At 37.3% G+C, this 25,111-nt stretch overlaps 1 protein-coding gene across 10 annotated transcripts in view; it reads left to right on the top strand.

Moving 5' to 3' along the window:
- Nucleotides 1-25,111, top strand: part of DLGAP2 (DLG associated protein 2) — a 378,906-nt gene that overhangs the window by 340,552 nt on the left and 13,243 nt on the right. For all 10 annotated transcript variants that reach the window (XM_066179828.1, XM_066179829.1, XM_066179827.1 and 7 more), the window contains 4 exons: nucleotides 3,936-4,285; nucleotides 14,117-14,202; nucleotides 15,429-15,844; nucleotides 23,871-23,962. In XM_066179828.1, the coding sequence (XP_066035925.1) occupies nucleotides 3,936-4,285; nucleotides 14,117-14,202; nucleotides 15,429-15,844; nucleotides 23,871-23,962 (944 nt within the window). The remainder of the gene's footprint in view (nucleotides 1-3,935; nucleotides 4,286-14,116; nucleotides 14,203-15,428; nucleotides 15,845-23,870; nucleotides 23,963-25,111) is intronic.

Raw genomic sequence — 25,111 nt, 5'->3', positions numbered from 1 at the left:
ATAGAGGGAGACAGAATGTATGTTAGGAACTTTAAAAATTATTTTTCCTACTTTATTAAATTAGACAAAAAATAAATTCTGCTTTTATTATCAAGATAGTCTTTGAATACAACTGGAAAGAAAATTTTAGTTTCTTTTTCTAGTTTATTCATAAAAAGACATATTTTTGTCTTGTGCCATCTACTTCCTTTTTCTTTGCATTTCAGACCAGTTATAGATTTTGCAAACTGATTAACAGCATTACACAGCCCTGTTGCTTTTACTTTGCTTGAGCATCATTGCTCTCAGCAGGGCTGAGAGAAATATCCGACATGTACAGGATATGCACACTAAAACCACTAAAAAATTAAATCAGAAATCTTTGGTCAGCACCAGAAACAACAGGAGGCTATCCTGGACTGATGTTTTATGTGTCCAAACATGGAGTGGGTCCCTGGCATCTGCTGAAGTGCACAATTTAAATGTGTCTGAAGCCATCCTGCACCAGCTCTGCCCTCCTGGTGCAGTGCTTTTCCCTGCCTCCTGCTGGGTCTCATCTCCTGCTGCTGTGCTGCCTCTGATGCTCTGCTTGTCTGCACTGAAGACAAGAATCCTCCATCCCAATCTTCTCGTCCCCAGCGCAGTTTTCATAACCAGTGTCCTGTGGAGCTATGGGGCACTGTCCCCTGTCAGTGCTCATCACCCCAGGTGCATTGCCCAGCACCAACCCTCTCTGTGGGGCCAGGAAAACCCTCTACAGCTCTGGAGTTTGCAGAATGGTGACTGAAAATGGGGAAGACATGAAGCAGTGATGAGGAGGTTATATATGCTTGCTTTGGACTAATAACTGCTAATGCAAATAAAATTTACAAGGTAAAGAATGATGCAAAGGTGACAGGAGCCCTGTCCATCAGCATAAGTGGATGATAAATAAAAGGTTGATTTTCTATTAGAAGGAAATGTTTCTTCCCATATGTGTTGTATTTACGATTGCCAGGACCAACAACTAGACATGACAGAAAAGCGTTATTGTTGATAACAGGACTATTCCCTGATGCCATTATTAATGGAAAGAATTTGCAAGTGACATAAAATTTCATGCTTCAGACCTTAAGGCAATACTTATTTATGAGAGATCTAAACCTGCAGATCTGATCAGGATGAATGGTAAAGTGTGGATTACTGTGTTACTTTCTTCTTTAACAAGACCCTAATCTGTTAGGTAGTTGTCTCTTAAGTCAGCATAGCATGCCAAGTTATCCTATTAACTACTCTAGAACCACTTGAGTGACTAAAGCAAATGCAATTTGGTAGCAAGATTTGACTCTCAAATGAATGTGTCTATCCTCTTACTTGATTTTGTTAGTCCCCAATTAGTCCCGGATTTCTGTCTCTGAAACTCTTATTCCAGATATGAACTCATTAACAGTGTAGAGATGGATTTTTTTATTTCCTACTCAATATTTGATCTCTGGGGCTGTATAGGAATTAATTTAATTTCTTCCTGCCATATTTCACTCTAAACATGTAGCTAGTTTCTCACAAACTTCCAGTCTGCTGGAAGTTTCTTCTACTTGTTGAACATCTGTGTGATTTCTAATTTCTGTTTAGTGCTCATGATCAAATGCTTGCCAGAACACTACAGCTACTCTAGTACTTGGTGGCTTTAAATCATATCACTCCACTGAAATAATCAGACTTTTTAGAATAAATTATTCAGTCCTAGGGGGAGAAAAAATAGAGGGAAGAAAAAATGGCAAGAAATTGTTTTGGTTTTGCCACAGGGAGAATTTTTCTTTTTCAGAAATGTAAATGAAGATTAAGCCAGCTATGAAGGGTTGCAACAGCAGTTTAACATTTATATTCATTAGACAGAGAAGTGATCTGCTGCTCAAGTAGTAGGGATATACCTGCTTGTGATGTTTCATTATCACATTAACCATATGTTTCATTTTTCACTGCTATTTTTTACATGAAGACAGATGTAAAAAACAGTAAAGCAGTTATCACAGTGATAACCTGTCTTATGTTACAGGTAAAATTAGCTTCCTCTGTTGGATATTGTTCACCCAATTTCACCCCATTTTCTCTATTTCTAATGTTTCCCAGCATGTTGATCACTTGCACCTACATTTGCAAGGAGAAGGTTGGGAAGCAGCAATATGACAACTCTTTTAGTAGGAACATTCCTCAAACCTACTCACTGCTTGAATACTGTCCTTATTTCCAAGCTTTACTGCCTTTCCCTTCTTCTATGAACTTCCTGTACTCCCTAAAGCATCTGAAAAATATTGAGTGTTTTCCTTTTTCTTAATTGCTGGTTACAAAACTGACAGGAGGCAAGACTGATGATAGGACAAAAAAAATGGCACTTTAAAAAAAGCAGTCTCATATTCTGAAGAGTTTATTTTATATGTTTCACTCTGTTAGAGCAATTTAGCTTAGAGCAAAGCTCTAAATCTCTATCAGAACTGAGCACCACCAATAATGATTCAAAATATTCTTTAAATGAAGGTTTTCTTTCCTAGCTGAGCCTTTCTCTGTTTTATGTATAACACTTGTATTTATGATTATCAAGAGTTGACATTCAAGAGTCACTTTCTCTAGACTCACTGTTCACATAGGCTAGCCTGATGATACACACTTAGCAGTCCAAGATGTTAATTCCTAAGCCGATCTCTTCATTCCAGATAGCTGCAGCATAGCCTTCTATAAAAAACCACCACTGGAGAGGCTGAATTCCTTGCTCATCAGCCCATACCAGTGTAATGGGAAGAGGAGCTCTTACAGAATCCATTTTGGACTCAAGCAACCCCAGTTTCAAGGTTACCTGAGCCACTGTTGCAATGTCAATCCATTTAGTAACACTAAGCAAAGGCGAACTTACTCCTGTAACTATATAAGTAGTGAATTTATTCCTTCCCTGTACAGGAATAAAGAAAGATATATCACACTGTGTTTTTTGGGGTTTTTTTACCAGTTGCTAATTTTATGAATTATGATTCTATGTGCTTTGGGGAAAATACTCTTCCACAACAGAAATACTCTTCTTAGTACAACAAAATAGTGAAAAAGTGTATAGTGGGCTTAGACAATTAGAAAATTCAGCTTTGTGATATTAATGGTTAAATATTAATCTCTATGAAATTTTTAAAATTTTGTAAGGAAGCAATATTGGCACAATTCTGTATCTGTAGAGTTTTCTTGGATGTTTTATTGAGCCTTATGCTGGAAGACAGAATCTGTGTCAAATCAGCCTCAGAACAGCTCTGCTCATCAAAGTCTTAATAACTTTGCATATATTACAATATTTTTAATATGCCTTGAATTTCCTTTTATTAACTGTATCATGGATATTTTTAAAACATATGCTTCTTGCACAGGTAAGTAGCCAAGCTTGCCTAATTCCTACCAGTATACCTGGAAGAATTTTAAAAAGTTAAAGTGTAGCATACCATAACATAGAAGTTGTTGAATAATATTTTCTTCCAGTCTATTGATGCTATTTTCTTATCACACTCTGCCTGTACAAAGCTCACAGTTCAGATGATAAGAACGGACCAGGGGGAAACAATCTTCCTTTATCTCTCTTATGAGCTTTATCCCATAATCTCAGAAGCCTCAGTTGGTACTTACCCTGCACAAGTCTTAACACGTGTATACTCGCTGTCTTTCATCTTCACTGTAATTTGGGACTTCCATTTCTACCTCTTCCTTCTTCCTTGTTGAAATAAAATGTTTCTGTGGATAGCCATCTGACCCTGAGTGTCACGTTCAAATAACAATGAGGTTCATGAAGAGCACTACATTACACCATCATAATTTTTAAGTAGTACAATCTTAAGGTGATTTCTGTTGTCAAGTTTCCATCAGAATAATCTTGATTTCTCTCTTGCTTTTTTTCTTTTCTTTTTTTTTCTTCCTGCCTTTTTTTTTTCTTTTAATTCTTGCCACAGCTGTAACTTACACAAGTTACAAAAAAACACCACCACCAGTACCCCCTCGCACCACTTCCAAGCCACTGATCTCCGTGACAGCGCAGAGCAGCACGGAGTCCACCCAGGACGCGTACCACGACAGCCGGACGCAGAGGATATCCCCGTGGCCGCAGGACGGGCGGGGGATGTACAACTCCACTGACAGCCTGGACAGCAACAAGGCCATGAACCTGGCCCTGGAGACAGCGGCCGCCCAGCGCCACACCGCCGAGGGCCAGGGCACCTCCATCCGCACCAGTGACAAGGCCATTCTAGTGACAAAGGCAGAGGAGTTTCTGAAGAGTCGGCGTTCCTCTATAGGGATCCAGGTAGTCTATCATTAACATCTATCCGTGATGAATTGTTTGTCTTCTTCCTGTAAATAGCATAGAATGAGTCATTCAGCTTCACTTGCTCTAATAATCTAACAAACAACCCCTGGCTGCTTAGCGTTAATTGCGATTCACATCATGGCTGTGCAGAAAAGTCTTCGGCTAATACACTGTACCTGGGAGAAAATGAATGAATAAATCTCTAGGGAGGTTACCTGTCATTAACACTTGATATGAAAATTATACTGCAGAGCTACAGGTGAACAGCATGTTCATCTCCTTCCCTCCATGAATTCACAGTCCTTTTAATATAATTTCACTAGCTTTAAAATGCTTTACTGCACTTCTTCCAGTATATTTCTCCTTTGACCTCGGAAAATGTGTAAAGCCACTCGATTTTCAAGTATTCTACCTAAACAGAGACCCTTGCCCTTTTAGTTGTGCTTGGAAGAAGGTATAAAAAAAAAGAAGAAGTGTTCTGCTGTATATACAGTATAATTAGAGATGGCAAGTAATAAAATAGCATTAATCAACACAGTCTTTGAGCATTCTCCCATTTGTCCATCAAAACCCATAGTATTTATTTCACCTGGCAATGCGTGTGTCAGACTGTGGAAAGCTCAGTCAACTTCTGTTGTTTCAGGCAAATGAAATAAGACAATTCCAAATGCAAATTTTGATTGCTATTCCTTCTGCTAAATGGTAAGTACTAGGCAGCTAGAACTGGTCATTTGTTCAAATCTTTAGGAAACACCAAGTAATAATAAAAATTGGAAAGTTGAACTCACAAAGAGTATGAAATCCTTTGAGACAGGAGTAAAGGAAAATTTATGCTTCTGTTCTGCTGAATATTCCCTTTTACATCACTCGGTTCACTTTTGTGCTTACTTTTGCCAGATTAGCTATAGAGAAACTGAAATTTATTTTGACACAGGTATTGTGAAGACAGCAACATAGATCTTGAGAAGGTAATTGTCCATGTAAAAAAGCCCATGTATTTTAGAAGTATACAAGAATATAAAAGAAAGTATATTATTTTCTTTAAAAAGTAATAATTGCATTTCCATTAATTTCATAATATCGTCATAGAAAAATGTTTGGGTTAAGCATGTCACAGCTGCTGATTGAACTTTGTAGGTTAACATTTTAGCATGCTGTAATTTTGCTGTTCCATAATGCATTAGACTAATGGGAAGGAATCAGCTTTGCCAGAAAGCTGTTTGTCCATTTCCTTGACATAAAAGTATTTTCTTATGATTCTTCAGATGCAGAAGAGTAGAATTCATTTTAACAATCACGGCAAATGTTCAGATGGCTACTTTTCAAGTGTTTTACATAGTAATTAGCATATCCTAAATTGTTCAGAGAAAGAGCTTGGGGAGATAACACTGAAAAGCTCTAAGGAGCGGCAAAGAAACCTTTGGTACCTTTTTAGCCCCTAACCTGAAACTTGCTATTCAGAAAGGAATAGTATCTAGTGTTGTTCTTATCTCTCCTTTACAGCATCTGTGCACGGTGGTATTTATCAATGTTGGTGTCTTGATTTGGTCAGTCCCGATAATCCAGCAATTAATTCTGGAACTTTGATTACATCACTTGATCCTGTTTATTACTACAGGTGATGACCAGTACTTTTCACTGGGCCCTGACCCTTCTTTATGTGTGCTATGTTTAATATGTGCTTATAATCCACAAAAACACCCTTGAAATGATTTCCATGGAGGCAGAGGATCTTCCATAGCAACTACTCGTCTGACACTTGGACTGTAACAGTGGTCCTCAGATGCACACATGGAGAAAGACAAATGTTGATTGCAACAGCAGGTCTTAAAAGGTTGAGCTGTTTATTATCTTTCAAGAAATACAAACCTGCTTGGTTGTACCATTTGACATTAGATAAGGTTGAATTTTCAACAGTATCCTGAGCACATTTTTGTTGTTTGGGATTTTTTTCAGCACTAAGCTTCAAACATCACATTAGTGTGAAAAATACATTTCTGCAGCATTTTTAAATAGGAAATGCATTTTGTTATATTGCTATTGCCGAGTTTGTACAGTATAAAAGCACAAGGTGGAATGCTCTTATTCCAAACTACACAAATGGTAATTTAAGCACTCAAAGTACAGTAGCAGTATTTAATTTCTTTTAGTCTTCTGTGTCAAAGTACCTTGGAAAAGGATGTTTTTTATTTGCATATTTCCTTGATTGACTAAATGACTTGTTTTCTCATTAGCATGCCATGCCAGGGTAATGCATTGAATTTGCATTTATTTGCATTAGTTAATTTGCTATCAGGATGGTTAATTTGTGCGTTTTGTTACTGTTCCACTCTTTTAACACATTGATGGGAGGATGTTTGCCAAGAGAGCTTCATACAGGAGCAAAGAACGCAGGTGACCAGCAGTGCCACTGCAAGTGGAAATACAACAGACCCACCCCAGGCCCTCTATGTCTTTGGGATATATGATTTGTGTAGTGTACATGTGGTGAATGGAAGTCCTTTTAAAAAGCCCTGGCATGCTAGGCGTGTGCCAATAGGGTTGGTATTCACATGCACAGAGACCCCAAGCTCCTAGGGAAGCACTGGAGTTGCTTTACCTCTGTAACACCTGTCTGCAGAGACTGACAACAGCACAGATACACGAATCCATCTCACGCTATGTTAGTCCTATCCCAGATGGGAATTTTGAACTAAAAAATAAAAGTTTTGGAAATGAAGGTTTTCCAGAAAATAGCTGGGGGGTTTTGGGTTGTTTTTTTGTTGTTGTTGTTTTGTTTTTTCCACTGACGTATTTAAATCAAGAAAAATATTGTCAGGCATGTCAATAGGCACTGGGAAAAATGCTGACTTATAAATTCAAAGGAATTTCAAAATACTGATTTTGGGATTAAAAAATTAGTCAGCAATTGAAAGAATATATGGATATAAAAAGAACAAGACTCTTGTTATCCTAGTAGCTATAAATTTTATATCTGTCTTCTATCATGATGACAAAAGACTAATCAAAGAATGTGAATTAAAAAATTAAAATGGAGAGTAGAGATTTTCAAGAGTAAAATAAGCATTAAATCAGAACAAGGTTGTTGCTAAGATATTTTCCAGGATTTTCCTCACTCTTTTGCACACCCTGGTATATATGCTAATTATTAACATTTCAAATCTGCTCTAGTTAAAACCATTTCATATTAAAAGCATTTGAAATGTGAAATATATGAGAAAACATGTCATGAAATTCCTCCTATTTATTTCAAGTACTTCAAAACATGCAGTTCTTTGTTTCTTCTCTTTGTAAAAGACATCAAGGCTTCTCAAAATGAACAGAAACCCTGGAAACGAATGAAATGGAAACAAATGTTCTAAGTGTGAAGGCTGATTCATGGTTGTATTTTTGGAGACAAGCACTAATTGTAGCATAGAGAATGGACTCAGTCATCTTCATTTATCATCAGAAGATCACGCTTCAAAATACCTAGTGGGTTTTTATAATCTCTAGAATCGACACTGAACAAATCCTTTTTATAAATTAAAGATGGTATCCAGGGAGATTAATGCAATAGCTTGCTTGCCTAAGTTTTTTTGTGACAAAAGGGCATCTGCTGCATAATTTAATTTGATATATACATATATATATATATATAAAATTAAATTATTCATGTCACATGGTAAAAACATTGTTCATGATATTCTGCACTCTCAAACTACAATTCCTCTTTAACACAATGCATTTTGTAGCCATATGTTAAATGTACTTAAATAGGCACCTACATTTTCTTTGTACAGTTTAGGTTATACCATCTTTGTCAGTGCTCTACTTCAGTGTATACACAGCAATCAAAAGAAATATTTTCATTGATCACACTGGTCTTTGGATCATAAATGATCCAAAGCCCTAGAAGTAAGTATTGTTTATTCTCCTCCTAAAATGACTATTAGACTGTGCATTTGTGGGAGGAGTGTATGAAGTCCTTTGCCTGGAGAAGTCAGTGAATATTTGTTGGTTCACAGCAATTTGCCACTTAGCATTAAGTGCACCAAAAGAGTTATCAGTAACCTATACTGTGTACATTATTTTCTTGCTATGATCTCATATAAGTTTGACATAAATCCCATTTCTAAACTCTGGCTTGTATTTTTAGTAAAAAGTCCTTTCTTAAGAGATCAGAGGAAGTTTTCAAGCTGCTCCTTTTGGTAATTAGCAGTTGCTGTGCCATGCCACATATTTGAGTAGTCCAGATGTTCAGCTTGGAAGTAGCGGAGTGGCAAAATGGAGCTCCATGGTGAGACACAAAAAATCTCACAAGCATGGAAGTATAGGTTTATTTTGCTGGGTTTCTAAAAGCTATTTTGAAAGCGTGTATGTTTTTGGCTGGTTAAAATATTCCATCAGTTAAGGAAAGCAATATCTGTTAGTACTGTAGCTTTATTTAAAGTGGTTTTCCTACTTTGAAGCCACTGCATACAAATAAGGTCTCCCCATACCTAAGAATGGTTATCTGAACTCACAATTACATGTACTTGATCTAGCGTCAAAAGTAGTGTTTTCTACTCTCTTTTAGCCTTGTTATCACTGAGAAACCTATGCAAGAGAGGAAGAGTGAATTATTTCCTTTCCTGTACCTCATCAGAGAGATTGTTTATTAAACTCTAATTATAGAATAAATTGGTTACAGCACTGAAAACCCATTGAGGGCAGTGAAGTCACATGGGGAGAGATAATGTGGCCTGAAGGACTCTTACTGCTAATGTTTATGAGAGAGAAGCAAAAGTCAACAGGTTAAAATCTGTTTTCTTATGCATTGAATATATTGACTTCAAGTCTACCTTTAAGACAGTATGCATAGAAGCTTAGACTGGAATTTTCAGGATGATGCAATGTTATTGCAGTTGCAGTGCTCGTGTTTAAGAGCAGAATAGGGTTTTAACACAGAAATAAAGATTGGTTTTTTTGAGTAGTTAAAATATTATCTAAAAAGGCATAGTAAATACTTTGAAAGAATGATTTATTTCATACATTCTTTGCTAGAATGAGTGCCTATAAACATACTGAGATTGAATATAGCAAGCAAGTTATTTGCAATAGCGATTTGCATTTATTCAAATAATTTTGTGTTCATGTAATTTACTTGTGGATCCTTTACTACCAAGGCACTGTTAGTATCTGATACTTAGTTTTCAAATTTAGAGCTGCATCAGTCAGCAGTGACTGATCTCTGAAGATTAATGGTATTGTCTGCTCCTTGTATCGACAGCAAGGAATGTGAAGGGGACAGTTATGTCTTTGTGAAAGGTAAGGCGTAGAATCATAGAATATCTTGAGTTGGAAGGGACTCACAAGGATCATTGATAAGATAGAAATAATCTCTGTAAGGTGCTCCATTACATTTGTTATTTATATTATAAGCCTAATGGACTTAAGCACATGTGACAACATTTTTCATGGCCTAAAATGACAATTTTTAAGGAACTTTTAGCTCTTTTGTTGCAATGAGAGATGAAGATGACTCACTATATTAGATTTAGTCCTTTCTTCTGCTTTTGGTATGACAGCCTATTTTTTCTTTCCTCTTTTGGGTGAGATTCCATCATAAACATATAAAGATAAATTTTTTCATGTTTTTTTGCTTTACTGAGACTGTAGGCCAATTTGAAAGTATTTAGAACCCATGTAAATATTGAAACAAAAACGAATCAAAGAATATAACAGATTTAGCAAAACCTACTTGAGTTTCAGGAGTCACACAATCAAACCAAATGTATCACTTTTTATTCTCTGCTCATTTGAGTTTAGCCTGGCCAGTCAGATAAAAGAGTTTCCTGCTGTTTTCTAGCAGGAGTATTCATAATATCTGTCATACAGCAATGTAAGCTTTTTTTTTTTTTTTTTTTTTACTTTATGATTGAAAATTATTGTCTTATTTTCCACTTTTACTTGTCTTGGTATTTGCCTCCATTTTACATTTTGTTGGTTGTTGCAATATTTGCAATGTTATATTTTGCCTGAACACACACACAAAATTGGAATTCCCCTGCTGCTACAAGGCATAGTGAGAAAATGAAAGCATTAAAATATCAAGGCAATGATCAGGTCACTTAGTTATTGTCAGTCTTGGCAAGCTGGAGGGAAGGATAATTTGGCAAGAGTTTATATTTTGAGATAAATACTATCACTTTTATTTTGATTCCTGGATCATCATTTTTCTGATGATTTTTTTAATAAAATTTTAGAGCATGTTACTTCATTTGTGCCTGTGAATTCAATTGCATATTGGGTAAATTAGTCAGATTATATCTGCAGGTGAAATGCCACTAAGAAAACATTTTAAAACAGATAGATGAAAAAGATTTTTTCTCAATGTGTTGCATCAATAGAAAGGTACCAGCCCATTCCAAATATAAAAGGTAAATCTGCCTCTACACATCAGAAGCAGAGTTTAAAAGAAGACCTGCTATTTCTTACTACGCCAAACAATGTAGCTGGCAAAAACAGGTATGTTTTTGATATGCAATAAGGAAGAAGGATGCACCTTGTGACACTGTGTGCTTCGTTCCAGAAAAAATTGATGGACTGATTGATGATCTCCACAGGGGCCTTACCTTATCTATGTCTTTGGACCACCATGTTTCCAACAACACTGTGTGTGAGCTGCTGAGCCATCTCTGTGGAAAGCAAAAGTCTATTCTCTGTCCATTAGCCATTGCTCACCTTCAGTGTTACTAGCTGTATGTTACTCCCACAACTGTGATACTATTGACCCTCCTTACCCTATTTCTTTGTTCAGGAATCTGGCCTACACCTCATACCTGGGTACTCACTCCCTAGATACCAAGGAGCACATTAAATAAACACGGTCATCCTCAGGGGACTCTTTGAAGGAAGTGCAATGCTTTGAAAGGGGCTGAAGGCAAATACTAACATGTGCGGAGATGTCAGCTTGGCTTCATCTCTCTGGCTTTGTCTCAGGTCTGAACAGGCACAAAACGTCCTGTCCATGTCCATGCCAAGCCATGTGAGTGAGCAGAAAGCCCTGATAAATCCTTTGTTCCCATCTGCTCAACTTCTTCAGTCTGGCCACCCACAAAGATCTTTTCCCTTGTCAAACCTTAAGGCTTGTAACCCTGTGGAACCTGTGCCTCCATCACTGACACCATCATCTGGAGCTGCGGTTCAGTTGAAAAAGTTCAAGGAACTTGATCAACAGGTGGAATTACGATGGTCTTTTCCTTTCAACTCAGCCCAATAGCATAATAAAGTAGAATTGAATTATGGAATAGTTTGGGCTGGAAGGGAATTTAAAGATCATCTAGTTACAACCCCTATCCATGGGCAAGGACACCTTTTACTAGACCAGGGAACTCACGGTCCCATCTAATTTGGCCTCAAACACACTTCCAGGGATAAGGTATGCACAGCTTCGTTGGGCAGTCTGTTCCTAAATTATGTGATTTAACTCAGACTGACTGGTTGCTTTTTATTCACAATACAGACACAGAATGGGTCATGTTGGAAGGGATCACAGTGGGTCATCTGGTCCAACCTCCCCGCTAAATCAGGGTCATCCCAGAGCACATTGCACAGGAGTGCATCCAGATGGTTCTTGAATATTTCCAGGGAGGGTGACTCCACAGCCTCTCTGGACAATCTGTTCCAGTGCTTGGTCACTCACACTGTAAAAGAGTTCTTCCTTGTATTCAGTTTCTGCCCATTGCCTCTTATTGCTTGGCGTCACTGAGAAGAGCCTGAAAATATCCTTTTGATACCCTCCCTTCAGCCACCTGTAGACATTTATAAGGTCCCCTCTCAATCATCTCCTCTACCTCTGAGAATGAATTCACTCTTCAAAACCTGTCCACGCATGTTTGACTGAGGTCTCATTGCAGAAGTCAAAGCTGCAAGTGTAACTTGCCTCTCCGCTCCCCTCCAACAGCTTACGTACTTCATTCTTTGCTCAGTTAATTCAGGAAATTATTGTGTTTTATATGCAGCTTTCCTCAAATCACTGAAAGGACTAGGTGAGTGCCTGCTCCCTCACTTAGACTAGAATTTGTAATTTAAGGCTCTTTTGGACTCTTCTTTGCTGTATATAAGTCTGCATTTCCTAGACATCTCTTTGTGCTAACTGGACCTCATGGCTGCTTTGCATAGAACAGTGTTCTTTCAGAGACTGTAAACCTCCCAAGCAGCTGAAGCTTCTCACCCATGTTGCAGCCAAGATCCACCTTAACTAGGAAACCAATTTACCTATCATTTCAGTTGGTTGTTCTCGCTTTTTTCCTCCGTGCTGCTACCTCTGTGGTTAAGCGGTTTTTTACTACCAATGTTAAGAAGAATCTTTCTTTTTATACTGGCAACACCATGTTCTGGAGACTGTTACCAAGTCTGATATTTTAGTTCTCTCAATGCACTGCCCGTCAAAATGAATACAGCGAGCTTTCATGCAGCTGCCAGGGTGGAAACAGATGGCAGCATGCTCTGTCCCCTAGATCTTATGCAGAGTAAAGGGAATTGCTGGGAAATGTGTCACACTGATAGTCAGAAATTTTAGCGCACCTGTAGCTGGTGCTATATACTGTGCAGTTCAAGTGTGCCATTAACATTTACTAAAGGGTTCCTGCACTAGCTGTTCTCATGAACATCTCCAAGACTCACCCACAGGTAAATATGAACACATACTCATTGCTGGCTGGAATTTCCTTCCATGTGAATGTGCACTGAGCTACGGCTTAAAGATGGAAGAAGAAGTTACCAGCAACTGCCTTCCTCAAGAAATATAGTCCACATATGTACTCTTTTCCCACCCTCCACCCACCTTGTCCCTGCATCCCATCAGAAAACAGGTGTGGTTGGGACCGTGCAGCTGAGACAGCTGCAAAAATCATCAGGCTCTTTCCAGAGATATCTGTGACTGCTGCAAGGGCAAAACTTTTCTTATCTGTATCATCAGATAGATTCTTTGAATTCACACATGGAGTGTGCATATTGAAAAACTCATTGACAATTTATTTTTTTATTTAACAGAGGGAATATCATTCAGAATGAAAAGTCAGTTCTACTCTTTTTCTTTTTTTCCTGCCTCTCCCTTGATTCAGTATAATTTGCATACTGCAGTACTTGCTCTGTCTGTGTCAAAGACTTGGGGGCGGTGTGGTGATGGGGAGTGTTATATAAAATCCCACAGAAACTAGCAAACGCAAGTCTCAGTCTTGAAGAAAACTACTATGAATATATTTTGGTAAGTGTATTTCAGATGGGAATGCTATAAAAAGTGCATAAATTGCCTGCTTGATACAGCATTTTCAGGACTATGTTATTAAAAAAAAGGTGAGATAGGGCATTCTGCTGTATCCCTCACATCATTTAATGGTTTTATATTTGTCAACACAGTTGCAGATAAAATTTCATTGCTCCATTTCTTTTTATCACTTACCAGCTTATGGGGCTACTTGAGATTTTATTTTATTTTGTAAATCAAGGACTGTAATGAGACTGGTTTACAATAATATAAAAAGGGGTTACCCTGTGGATTCCTCATTCTTAGAACATCCCTTCCAGACCAAGCTTACTCCCTGATTCCACCAAACTGGGTAATTGCTTCTGCTTGGGTTGGAAATAGGGAATCACACAGCAGAAGTACTTGCGCACAATTTTAATAAGACACAGCACCAAAACAATAATACCAGGCTGAATACCTCTTACATTTATTTTACTGTGCCAGGTGTTTCTTAGCAGTGAGACATTAAATATATAATTAATTTTGAATGAGTGTGTGTAAAATTGTGCTGAGTTGTCAATGCTCACTCTGCAGATGTATCTTTTGTGTTGAATTAGGTGGAAACAGCAACTGATTCAGATACTGAAAGCAGAGGCCTACGGGAATACCACTCCGTTGGAATACAAGTGGAAGATGAAAAACGGTAACTTATGCATGTTAAAAAATCTGCAGTCCTTCATAATGCAACATGCATTTGTAAACAGATTTAATAAATAACACCTTACAGGTGCTGCCACTACATAATCCCCAAAGGAAAATTTCTTATATGTATGCTTGTCATTTGGTAAAATTTGTGGAGGTTGCTTAGCAGTTGCTTGACATTTATCTAAGTTTCCAGTTTTTAATTGGAGGGAAGGAAGTTAATGTATTAAATTGAAATAGTGGCTTAATATAATTTCATTATTGACAGAACAAATACTAAGAGCTACATATTGGAACAGTCTTCCTTCGATAGGACTCCTCATGCTGATCCAGGCTTTCCCAGTCCACAAAAGGAGACACAATTTTTAGGATGGTACCTTTATTCTAAACTAAAATCAGCTTTTTGATTTGTTCAGTCCTTCTCTAGTTTTGTAAAGCTGCTGGCCCATGTACGGACCCACAGGTTATCCCTGGCAGCTACTGTTTATCAAGTACTGGACCAGGACCATTTTCTCATTTCACAGCAGCTCTCTGAGAGTATCTGGCTGCTAATTGCCTTTTGTCATCACTGACTACAAATAATTTGAGACAATATACTCCAATGTGAAAAGATTTTACAAATAATCTTTGCTTCTCTATCTAAATTTTTAACACAAACCTTTTCTAAAATGTCATTATTCAGTGTCATATAACAGTGGAAAATCACCCTATAAAACAAAAAAAACCTCAACCCACAGTCTTAAACTTGCTGGGGTTTTTTTCTTTCTTTTGTTGCAGGAGTCTCAAAAGTCCTAACTGAGCAGATTTTCATTTTTAAAAAATTTTACTTAATATTCTAAACATTTGAAATTTTTTTATATATATACTTTACAGAATTCTATCAGGAAGTTCTAGTTCTGCTAGTTGTTTCCAGTTTATTTAGTAATGATACATGTTATTTTTTATTATGAGAATAAATCAGTATTTGCTTCCAGAGATAATTTAAATGATTTTCTTTAGCACCCTTGTTCAGATCAATGATTCCACTATACATTTTGGTTTTCCTCTCTGTTGCTACTCACCATCTAATTTTACGGAGATATACACAAAGAAAAAATGTTAAACATAAAGCCCAATGAGAAGAACAGAATCCATTCTTACTCACTGAAACATTTTTCTGTGCCTCGGTACCATCACATACGTTATTTATATTCCTTAACATCTTTTCTTTCTTCCCTCTTCACCAAGGCATGGACGATTCAAGCGCTCAAACAGTGTAACAGCAGCTGTCCAGGCTGACCTGGAACTGGAGGGTTTTCCAGGACACATCACCATGGAGGATAAGGGACTTCAGTTTGGCTCGTCATTCCAGCAGCACTCAGAGCCCAGCACACCCACCCAATACAGTGCAGTGAGAACTGTGCGGACGCAGGGACTGTTCAGTTACAGAGAAGATTACAGGACCCCAGTGGACACCTCAAACCTTCCCCCACCAGATCCCTGGCTGGAGCCAGCCATTGAGACAGTAGAGACTGGTCGAATGTCTCCTTGTCGACGGGACGGATCTTGGTTCATGAAGTTACTACACACCGAAACTAAGAGAATGGAAGGATGGTGCAAAGAAATGGAAAGAGAAGCAGAAGAAAATGATCTTTCTGAAGAAAGTAAGAACATTTCAGTGTATTTTCTTACAGATGATTACTAAAATATGAAATCTGTTGGGTTAAAGCTGTGAGCTGTGGTTTGTCCTCAACATTCTGTAGGAGCAAAGAACCATAATACATAAGAACACTGTCCTGCAAATGGCTGCACAAGATGGTGTTTCCCAGAGTTAGGTTTTGTGGAAGTAGTTAAAGAGCCAACTCTAGAGTCCAGTGCAGGATCAGAGTCTGGTACTACATAAAGCTCAGATGATGCAATAGTTCCATCCACAGCTCCAAATCTGACACATCCTTCCCACTCACTTCTATGGCTCCAGTGCTTGACCCTTTGCTAGAGAACACTGTGTGGTCTTACATGAACATCGTTTTGTCCTTTTTCCTGAAACCTGTGATTTAGTCTCTTAGTGAGCAGCCATTTTAAAAATGTTTCCATTCCTTTACAGGCATTTCAGCCTGTTGGAGGAACAGAAAGCAGTAGCAGGCAAGAACAGTAGTTAAAGTACTTCTGCAGTTAGGCAGACAAATGCATTATTAGAAGATTCAGCTGCATTTTCTTATTACAATTTTGTCAAGAATCATTATTATTCTCTCATGTCCTGTGGACACCTTGAAAGGAGTGATGGAATAAAGTGAAAAATAATGTAGACTATTTTGGAACAAGATCCAAGACAGTTCTAATGATAGCAATATATCAGAGTGGTCCTAGGACTCAGTAGCCAGCTCCCTGTGATTCCCTTTGAGGTCAATTATCCTTGTTCTTCAGGCTCATTTTTATAAATATTTCAATCCCTGACAATCTGAATTATTGTCTCAGCTGAGATTTTCTCAGATCACAGATGAATTCAAATTAAGTTTTCTTACTAGCATCTTTCCCTGCACTCTTACAATTTTCACCATCACCTCTGAGTATTATTTCCTGATGGTCTTCTTTCCCTCTCAATGAGATCTGTCTATGATGTACCCTCAAGTCTTGAGCCAGGTCAGAGTGGTGACTAAAAGGGCAATTTTTATTTCTTGCACTGACCTTTTCAAAGCAAAGAACGTCTATGTTTTTGCGTCATTGTTTTTTAATTTTACAGTAATATTTCTCTGCTGTATTGTGCACAAGTCTGCCAAGTAAAAACAGAGGATTTGGGGTCAGGCAGCAAGTAAGGCTGGCTTTCCTTCCTTCAGCCTCTGGTGCTTTCTGGACTGTGGGTTTTGTCCTTATTTTCATCATGACAGAGCAGAGCTCAGAATTTTCCCCTTCCATTGATACTATGAAGACTTTAATACCCTCCTAGAGACTGTTAAATAATAACATATTTTGCTTTGATAAGCCTGTGGAAGTCTTTCCAAGCTTTTCATGATGGTTATTCCTCAGTACCTTTTTCATATATGTCCTGTTTTTCAATTCTTCAAGTCTTTGCAATGCTGAGTACTGACATTTCAATGCCTTCATTAAGAATCCCAAAGCACCTGCTTCCCGGATCACCTGTTACTGATGTAGGAACATCAGTGTTTTCAGTCTGAAGCAGAAGTTCAAAGAGCAAGACTTTGATCTCCTTTGAAAGAGTAAGATTATTAGGGAGCAAAAGGGAGAAACACACAGGCCATTAGCCCCTCTCTTTCCTAGTGAGGAGTCTGCAGGCAAGAGCTGGAATTCTCCTACCTCCTCTCTTTGAAAGCTCTTCCTTTTGCACAGCCACATGAAACGAGCAATGGAAATGCTTGCACCAGTACTCCTCCCTCACTCAGAGATGTGGAGAGGCAGTTAGAGCTGTGATTCTTTGGAATATGAAACTCGGTACATGAGAAAACATGGATGACCTGACTTTAGCTGACTACGTGTTCTCATGTGCAGAACAATTCTCCTTCCCATCATGTGAACCTACACTTTTGCGCTCCAGAAATACTCTGGAACACCTTGCTGCATGGTGAAATGGCAATCAAGAAGGTAGTTTTCTATTAATTGTACATAGGACATGAAGACAATATGGACTTCAGTAATTTTTATTAATATTTGGAGTTAGTGACACCATTTTAACTTTGAATATTTCAGTCAAAAAACAAAACATAGTATTGGGATTTTGTTTCCCTGTTTGCAGAGGGACTCAAATTTGGAAGAGAAAAAGAAAGAGCAATTCCTTAATAACAGAGTTGATAAAATACAACTGAAACCCTTGAAATATCTATTTTTTTAAACAAACAAAAATGGGTTAATTATTCATGCTTGGGGGAACATTTTGGCCTCCCAAATAGGTTAAAGAAGTTATAGAATAGGTCTACATAGTGTTTGCAAATTCAGAATTTGTGTTCAGCTGACTGTCAAAAGTGAACCTCAAAGTTCTGATTTTTCATTGTATGTAACTCATCTCAAAAGATCTTCCTGAAATAATTTCCAAATTACATTATTTTTAAATTGTATCCTTTCATCTAATAACACATTAAGCAAAAGGAAGTTTTCAAAGAACTGATTCACCAGGAGAATGAACTCCACAGCATTCTAAAAACTCTGTGTGAATTTTTTTTCCTGTTGAGCCTTTAGAATATTTTGTATCCCCAGTCTGAGCAACAGAGGTTGAAAGGTGTGTATCCTCATGAACTTAAGTTTAGTGATATCCCAGCATGAAATGTACCTTGACATATTTAAACATTTGCCAGTTCCATGAAGAAAATAAACAGAAATGGCTGAGCCAAAAGCAAATAAATATGTTCTTTCATCTTCCAGCAAGACTACTATTCCCAAAACATTTCACAGCAAAGTTTGCACATTCAAATTGTCATTCTTAATGCTGAATCATTTCTTTTTGGCCTGGATATATTAATTGTACCTGAAGACCAAGTATAGCTTTGCATCTCATAGAAGGCTGCCATAATGATACCACTTCTATTTTGTTTTAAACATGGAACGCTTAAAATAGAACTGCATTATAGAAAACAATTTCAGCTTTGATGTTAACACAGCAGCCCTGACATCACCAAAAGCTGTCTGATTGCTGTATTGATTTTTTTCTTTCACTGTAGCTTTTTTCCTGTAATGTTGTTTTAAGAACTTCACTCATCAGGTCTTAGAAAAAGAGATCATCGTAGCACAAAAAACCCTCTGTCCTTCTTTTCAAAGCATTTTTTTATTTGGTCAGTTGCTGTGTGTTTTATTTTCAAGTCTCAGCAAAGTTCTTATATTGTTTGTGGAGGCAGCTAATTTTTTTTTTTTTATTTATATATGTGTGTGTGTGTGTGTGTTCATTTGTATGTAAAAAACATAGATATGTGTCTGCAACAGTTCCCAGGTTTAGACATCTGCTCACTTGCACTCACAGGGTGCCTCCAGGCAAAGATAAGTGTTTCTCATGGGTGCTGACTGGAGTTCCAGTTTTACACCCTGAAAATTGTGTTTGGCTCTTAGTGTGTAGGTGATGACAAGAAAAACAATTTCAAGTGTCACAAGGCTATTGAAGACCAAGAGGGTCAGGACTCTGCATCCTATGAGCATGGGAGCAGGGGGAGCAGAGAAGGGAGAGGGAACTGCAGTCCCTGCCCTCAGCTTGCAGGCTGGGTCTGGCAGGGGAAAGAAGAAAACACCCTGGGATTCTTAGTGCCACGTGTTTGGTCACTAGAGTACTTTGTTATTGAGAACAGCTCCACAGAGTTTACTCTCACATAAAAATCCTTAGATAGGTGCAAAAATTAACTATAGGAATAACTATGCCAGCAGAAATGTTGTTTTTGCTCGTATCTTCTCCATTGTGGTTAGGAGCTCTGCTGGCATAGCAGTAAAATGATCTCTGGTGGGGAAAAAATAAAGATATTACAGTAGGAGCTCAAAGTATCACCTCTCTCTCCCATTCCTCTTAATTCCATGGATACTGGACCATTCCTTGCTAATCCTTTAGCTGATATTTCCACAGTACTGCAAAGGCTTTACTAATAAGATTGAATAGTAATAGAAAACAGAGAGTAAAATTTCCCATAATTTTAGGAGAATGAAAATCAACCAAAAACCCTCACAGCCAATTGATTTTAGTATATTCATTAATTAATTATCCATAAAAGCTTTCTTAGGTGTTTGACCAAACATAGGTTATCCTTTAACCAAAGAGAAATTACTGACATAATTTTCCAACGCTTTTCACAAACTTCAGGAGCTATTGAAATTTCCGGTTGGAGTGTTGTGAATGACTACAGAATGTCTTAATTGTACTGGAAAAGTCATAAAGTCCTACTGTGTGGCATTCAAGAGTTCCTCCCAGCATTTGTATTGTTCTGCTGAAATTTTCTCCTTTTTGAACTTAGCTTTGCCGAGGTAAAAAAGCAAATTTGTAGCAAGTCCCAGTTGGTGAACAAGGGTCCCGTTACCCTCTAGGGCACTGCCAACTGGGGGTTGTGTTGTCCTAAAATGCCATCTGAACATTATATATTTATTTTTGTGTCTACATGTTCTGTTGATAGTGAAAAAGATTTTTCTAAAGATTGTTAATTTAGGTTTGGAGATTAAACAAATATCATACCCTACTTGGAGTTAGAAGGTTGAACTAAATCCCAGTTTCAATATTTTTCCAGGTGTATTTTCTGAGATTGTGGAGTAATTTATTTACAAGTATGAGGGGGGAACAGAATGATCATATGGAGGGAAAAACTAAATTAAAACATATCATTTAAATAGACAGTAATGAATGCCAGAAGCAGATTGATTGTTAGCAGTTTCTCACTGTTTGTGCATCAGTGGCACAACTGAACAAAGTTTTTAACCTGTCAAGATCAGAGTTTCAGCATCAGATTATAGTTGATTTCATCAATACAAACCTAAATTTTCCCTCTCTACTTTTGGGATATCAAATCATTTTTGATTATAAGGTTTTGTAGAATTTCCCAAGCAAGCACACATAGAGGGGAGCCTACTATTACTGAAGTCATGGTCAGGGTTTTGTAAATCTTCAGAGCTGAAGTCACACAGGACCATGCAACAGAAATTGAGTGCTTCATTTTCTTCAGGGGGCAAAATTAAGGTTGTGTGACTCTTTTCTGGCATTTGGACAAGTACAAAATTATCCTAATGCAAGGAAGTATATATGGATTATATGAAGATTATGTCTATTTCTGTGTATTGGTAGATTTTTATCATCATTTATTTACAAGAAAAATCTTCTAGTCATCACCAAACATCTCAATCTCTTCAGTCTCTGACATTCATCATTCTTTCATGGAGATAATCAATCTGCAATCATCAGAATAATTCCCCAATGCATGAAATTAATAACAAGGCTTTGGATGTCTATTAATATTGTGCTAAAGATTATGAGTTGAAGTGTTTTAATACTTTAATTTAATTACAGCAAGGCAGAGTAGCATGAATATGAGAGATTCTAACCTCTATGTTGTATTACATCTGATTTACTTATTAAAATGGAAATAGAGTTAGATCTTTAGTAAATGCTAGGGCTGTAATTATACATGTGTATTCAGAACTGTGGCATATGCAACCATCACAGTCCTTATATCTCTGACAAATGTGTATCCCACCAAAATGCTACATTGCCAGTGCCTAAGCCTTGACCAGTCTGACTGGGGTTGAAATCACTAATGCTTGTTGACATGATTCTTCATGATAATGAAGATAAAATTAATGTTTATTTAATATGAGGGTTTGGGTAACTGAGATTCATTAGAAAATATCAGACATACATAGATTCTGTCAGGATCTATATTTCTTCAGAATTATTGAGCTAAAATCAATGCCCCTTACTCGGGCTATGTATTTGAGCTATGAACTGTAAAACTCAGCAGAGGAAACTAAAACTGAACTTTACTCACTGGAGACAATCAATACAACCATCAGCCAATGGAACCATTCTCACTCTTTTTTTGCCCAGTGAGTCATTGAACATAGCATGGAATAGGTGATGCCAGGGGCCTGCTACAGCACAATTCCTCATCCTGGAAAAGGAGGACCTATGACCCCACACTGGAAGTTTATCTAATGTCCTAAGCTGCAGATCACCAAGACAAAAAAAGGAGGGTACAAGGCTGTTTGTCACTAAAGTCATTGCCTTCATTAAAAATATTTGAAACCAAATTAAAGCAATTTGTGTCAGATCAAATGAAACATTTCTTTTTTTGTTTATGTTTTTACATGTTTGTTCAGGTTTTAACACTCCAAATATTCCTTTCTGTATGCCAATAACACTGTAGAGGAAAGTGAGGGGTTTGGTGATCAAAAGCCCCAAACCAATAAAAATGCTTTATTTCATTTGGCCCAAAAAACAAAAACAAACTTCAGTGAATTACTCATGCAGCCCTGAACGACTTAACCCTTTTACAATGGATGTCACACAGGACTGATGAATTATGTGTATTTCTGTTTAATTTAGTGTTGTGGCACAGCTGTACTGTCTAACAGAAAATGGAATAGAGTTTGAGAACCACATCTCTGCATATTAATACATGCCTTGAAAGTTACTGAGATTGTAACTGGAGCCCAAAACTTTCAAATTATCTCTTGCTACTACTTGTAGGTGAGCAGATGTTACACTGGTCTAAAGAAAGCAGAACTAAAATGTAAAATCTACTATCCAAATACTGTTTTCACATGCCCTCCTGTACTTATTCTAAATAGCAACAAAATCTTAAGACCTGCCACAGTTTAGTGTTTCCTATATCAGGTGCTGAGATTAGTTGTGCTGTACCAGCTTTATTCCATACTCACCATCCTGTTTGAATGATCAAACTTGGTTTCTCCAAATTGAAGTAAAATATATCAGAGTAATTCTTGTCTAATCTTACCCCACCTCTCTATATCTTTAACATTATTTTAAAATCTGGAAATTCTCTTGCTAAAATAATTTTTCCTTGAGACCACAGCTTATAATGCTATGTAATTTTTTTTTTCATCATAGAGATGGATGCAGAGGAAAGGAATTGTTGGAAAGGATATGCAGGAAGGCATAGGAAAGCATGGTGCTACCTGCCAGAATGTGGTATTTATCCCAGCAAATGTGGGAGTCAAGATGAGACCGTTTCTTAGGGATAAGCCAATCCCCTTAGGTAATACTGTCAATAGAAAGACAGAGGCATCTCCAGGAGGAAATTCAGCTCATCTAAAAATAAGTGCCTAACATCGCTGAGCTGCTGAACTCAGATCACTGATTTTATCGCCTTCAAAAATCTTAATTTAGACAGATGACTCTTGGAAAAAATCTCAAGTAAAATGAGTTTGGTTGTTTTCCCCAGTGCATACTGTAAGGGCATGTACACGGACAGTGAGGAAATACCAAGCCACCTAAGGGGGCTAATCCTGGTTCAGCAACCCCCTGGAGCACCTGTTTGTGTCCCACTTGGTCTGAAGCCCCTGTGCTGAGGACTTGGTATATTTTCCTGGGCTGACAACCTGTAAATCTTAGTGGGTGTACCAAAACATGTCTCAGAGATGCAATTCCTGTGAGGATCTAATCCTTATGGTAGGAATATGCTATATTACAGTTGAATATAATAACTTTATCCTCAGAATAGATAAAGAGATCTCACCCAGGGATCATACACACATGTGTAGTGAGTGAAGTAACTTGCAATTGCAGAACCAGAAGATATAATCTAAGGTACAGTGGCCTTTGACATCAGAAGGAACAGACATCCAACCACTTCTTCAGGCAAGACAATTTCAACAGCTCTCAGTTTACATGAGCAAATCTGAATGGGAGAGATGTCATTTACTTTGATTTTTAGAGTGTTTTCAAAATTATATGGATTGATGGATGCCCACTTCAGGAAGCTGAATATAGTCCCTTGGGTTTTTTCTCCTTCCTTAAGCTGTTTTGACCTATTAATATATCATTTATTGTTCATTCATTATTGCCAAAAGATAAGGTGCCACTGAGCTTTCCTATACCTCAGTCTTTTTAAAATATATTCTTTGTGTATAATCACAAGTAACAAAATCAAATATTTGTTTCCATTTTAAAATAACCAGTAATTTCACCTGCAGATTTTTGAGCTGGATATTGTATTTACTCCCAAAAAACATTTATGGGTAATGATCCATCTGTATGCTTAGTCCTAGGAAAGATTCGAAGTGCTGTTGGAAGTGCTCAGCTCCTCATGTCTCAGAAATTCCAGCAATTTTATTGGCTTTGTCAGCAAAATCTGGTAAGTCACTTTGCCTGGCTATTCTTGAAGAGTTTAAGTTTATTCATCCATAATATTCCACAATTTTAAATTTTATTTTAAATTATAGAGTTTTATATTTTTACTTCAAAAACAACTGTAGTGCACTCAAGCAGTAGCTTTCTGAAATGTTATTTTCATGTCCCACATTTACTTCCTCCTTTTTTTAACCTTAATCCTTAAGTATGATGTTAGTAGATTTTTTTTTAAGCAAATATGTAATTTCAGTCATTTCAGTCTGATTATGTTTTGCTTTTCTCTTTTTTCTATCTTTATTAAACAAAAGAAAATGAGAAGGGAACAAATGCAAGTTTTCTGAGACAATACTATGGCTTATTTTTGCAATACCCTATTACAGTGACTGTATTTGATGTAAGAAAGGGGGAAAATTTCACATTAAAATGAGTGGAAAATAATAAAATAGAATAGTGTAGAATACATGATCCAGCTGTCTACCTACCTGAAAATAGGACTGGTCATGGAAATGAGATATCTATAATGTTCATAAAATTGAGTTGGATAATTTGTGTTGCCAATTAAATATGAGATGTCCTGGGGCTAAAGGAGCAGATGCATTATATTACTTATGAGGGTTACTGCTATTGTTCTGGAAGTTCATTAGAGACTAATTCAATACTAAATGTTATCTTCATTAATATGACAGCAGCCATCAGCGATTCAAAGATTGTGGAAAGATGATACTAATCAATAGAAGAATGTAATCCTTCTAGCTACAGCTGGTGGTAGAACACCTTTCTTTTTCTCTCAAATATCAAGTGTACCTTTTTCTTCTGACTGTCCCTAAACCTCATCTCTTGAAAGTACTGAATTTTGTTGTGTGCACAACAGCGGATCTAACCTATACATCTACTTACATACTTTTCTTTGCTCACTGGGATTTGTCACATAACTTCCAAGGCAGAATATCCATTCTCCAAAGACCTACTTGCTACTTTCCATCCATGAAGTTAAACATTCAGAATGCCTGCAATGAAATTATACTGAGAAAATAATGCCAAAAAGGTCATACCTTCGGATAGAAAATATTAAGATACGTGAACCTCATTAGGAAAGAATCCAATTATCCACTTCAAACACTTTGTCGAAATAAGAATTTTAAAAGCTGTTACA

The sequence above is a fragment of the Chamaea fasciata genome, unplaced genomic scaffold (assembly GCF_029207755.1).
Source record: "Chamaea fasciata isolate MVZ Bird 193981 ecotype frontalis unplaced genomic scaffold, bChaFas1.0.hap1 SCAF_3, whole genome shotgun sequence".
Taxonomy (NCBI): domain Eukaryota; kingdom Metazoa; phylum Chordata; class Aves; order Passeriformes; family Sylviidae; genus Chamaea; species Chamaea fasciata.
Note: the sequence above shows the minus strand (reverse complement) of the source record. Positions and strands in the feature narration are given on the sequence as shown.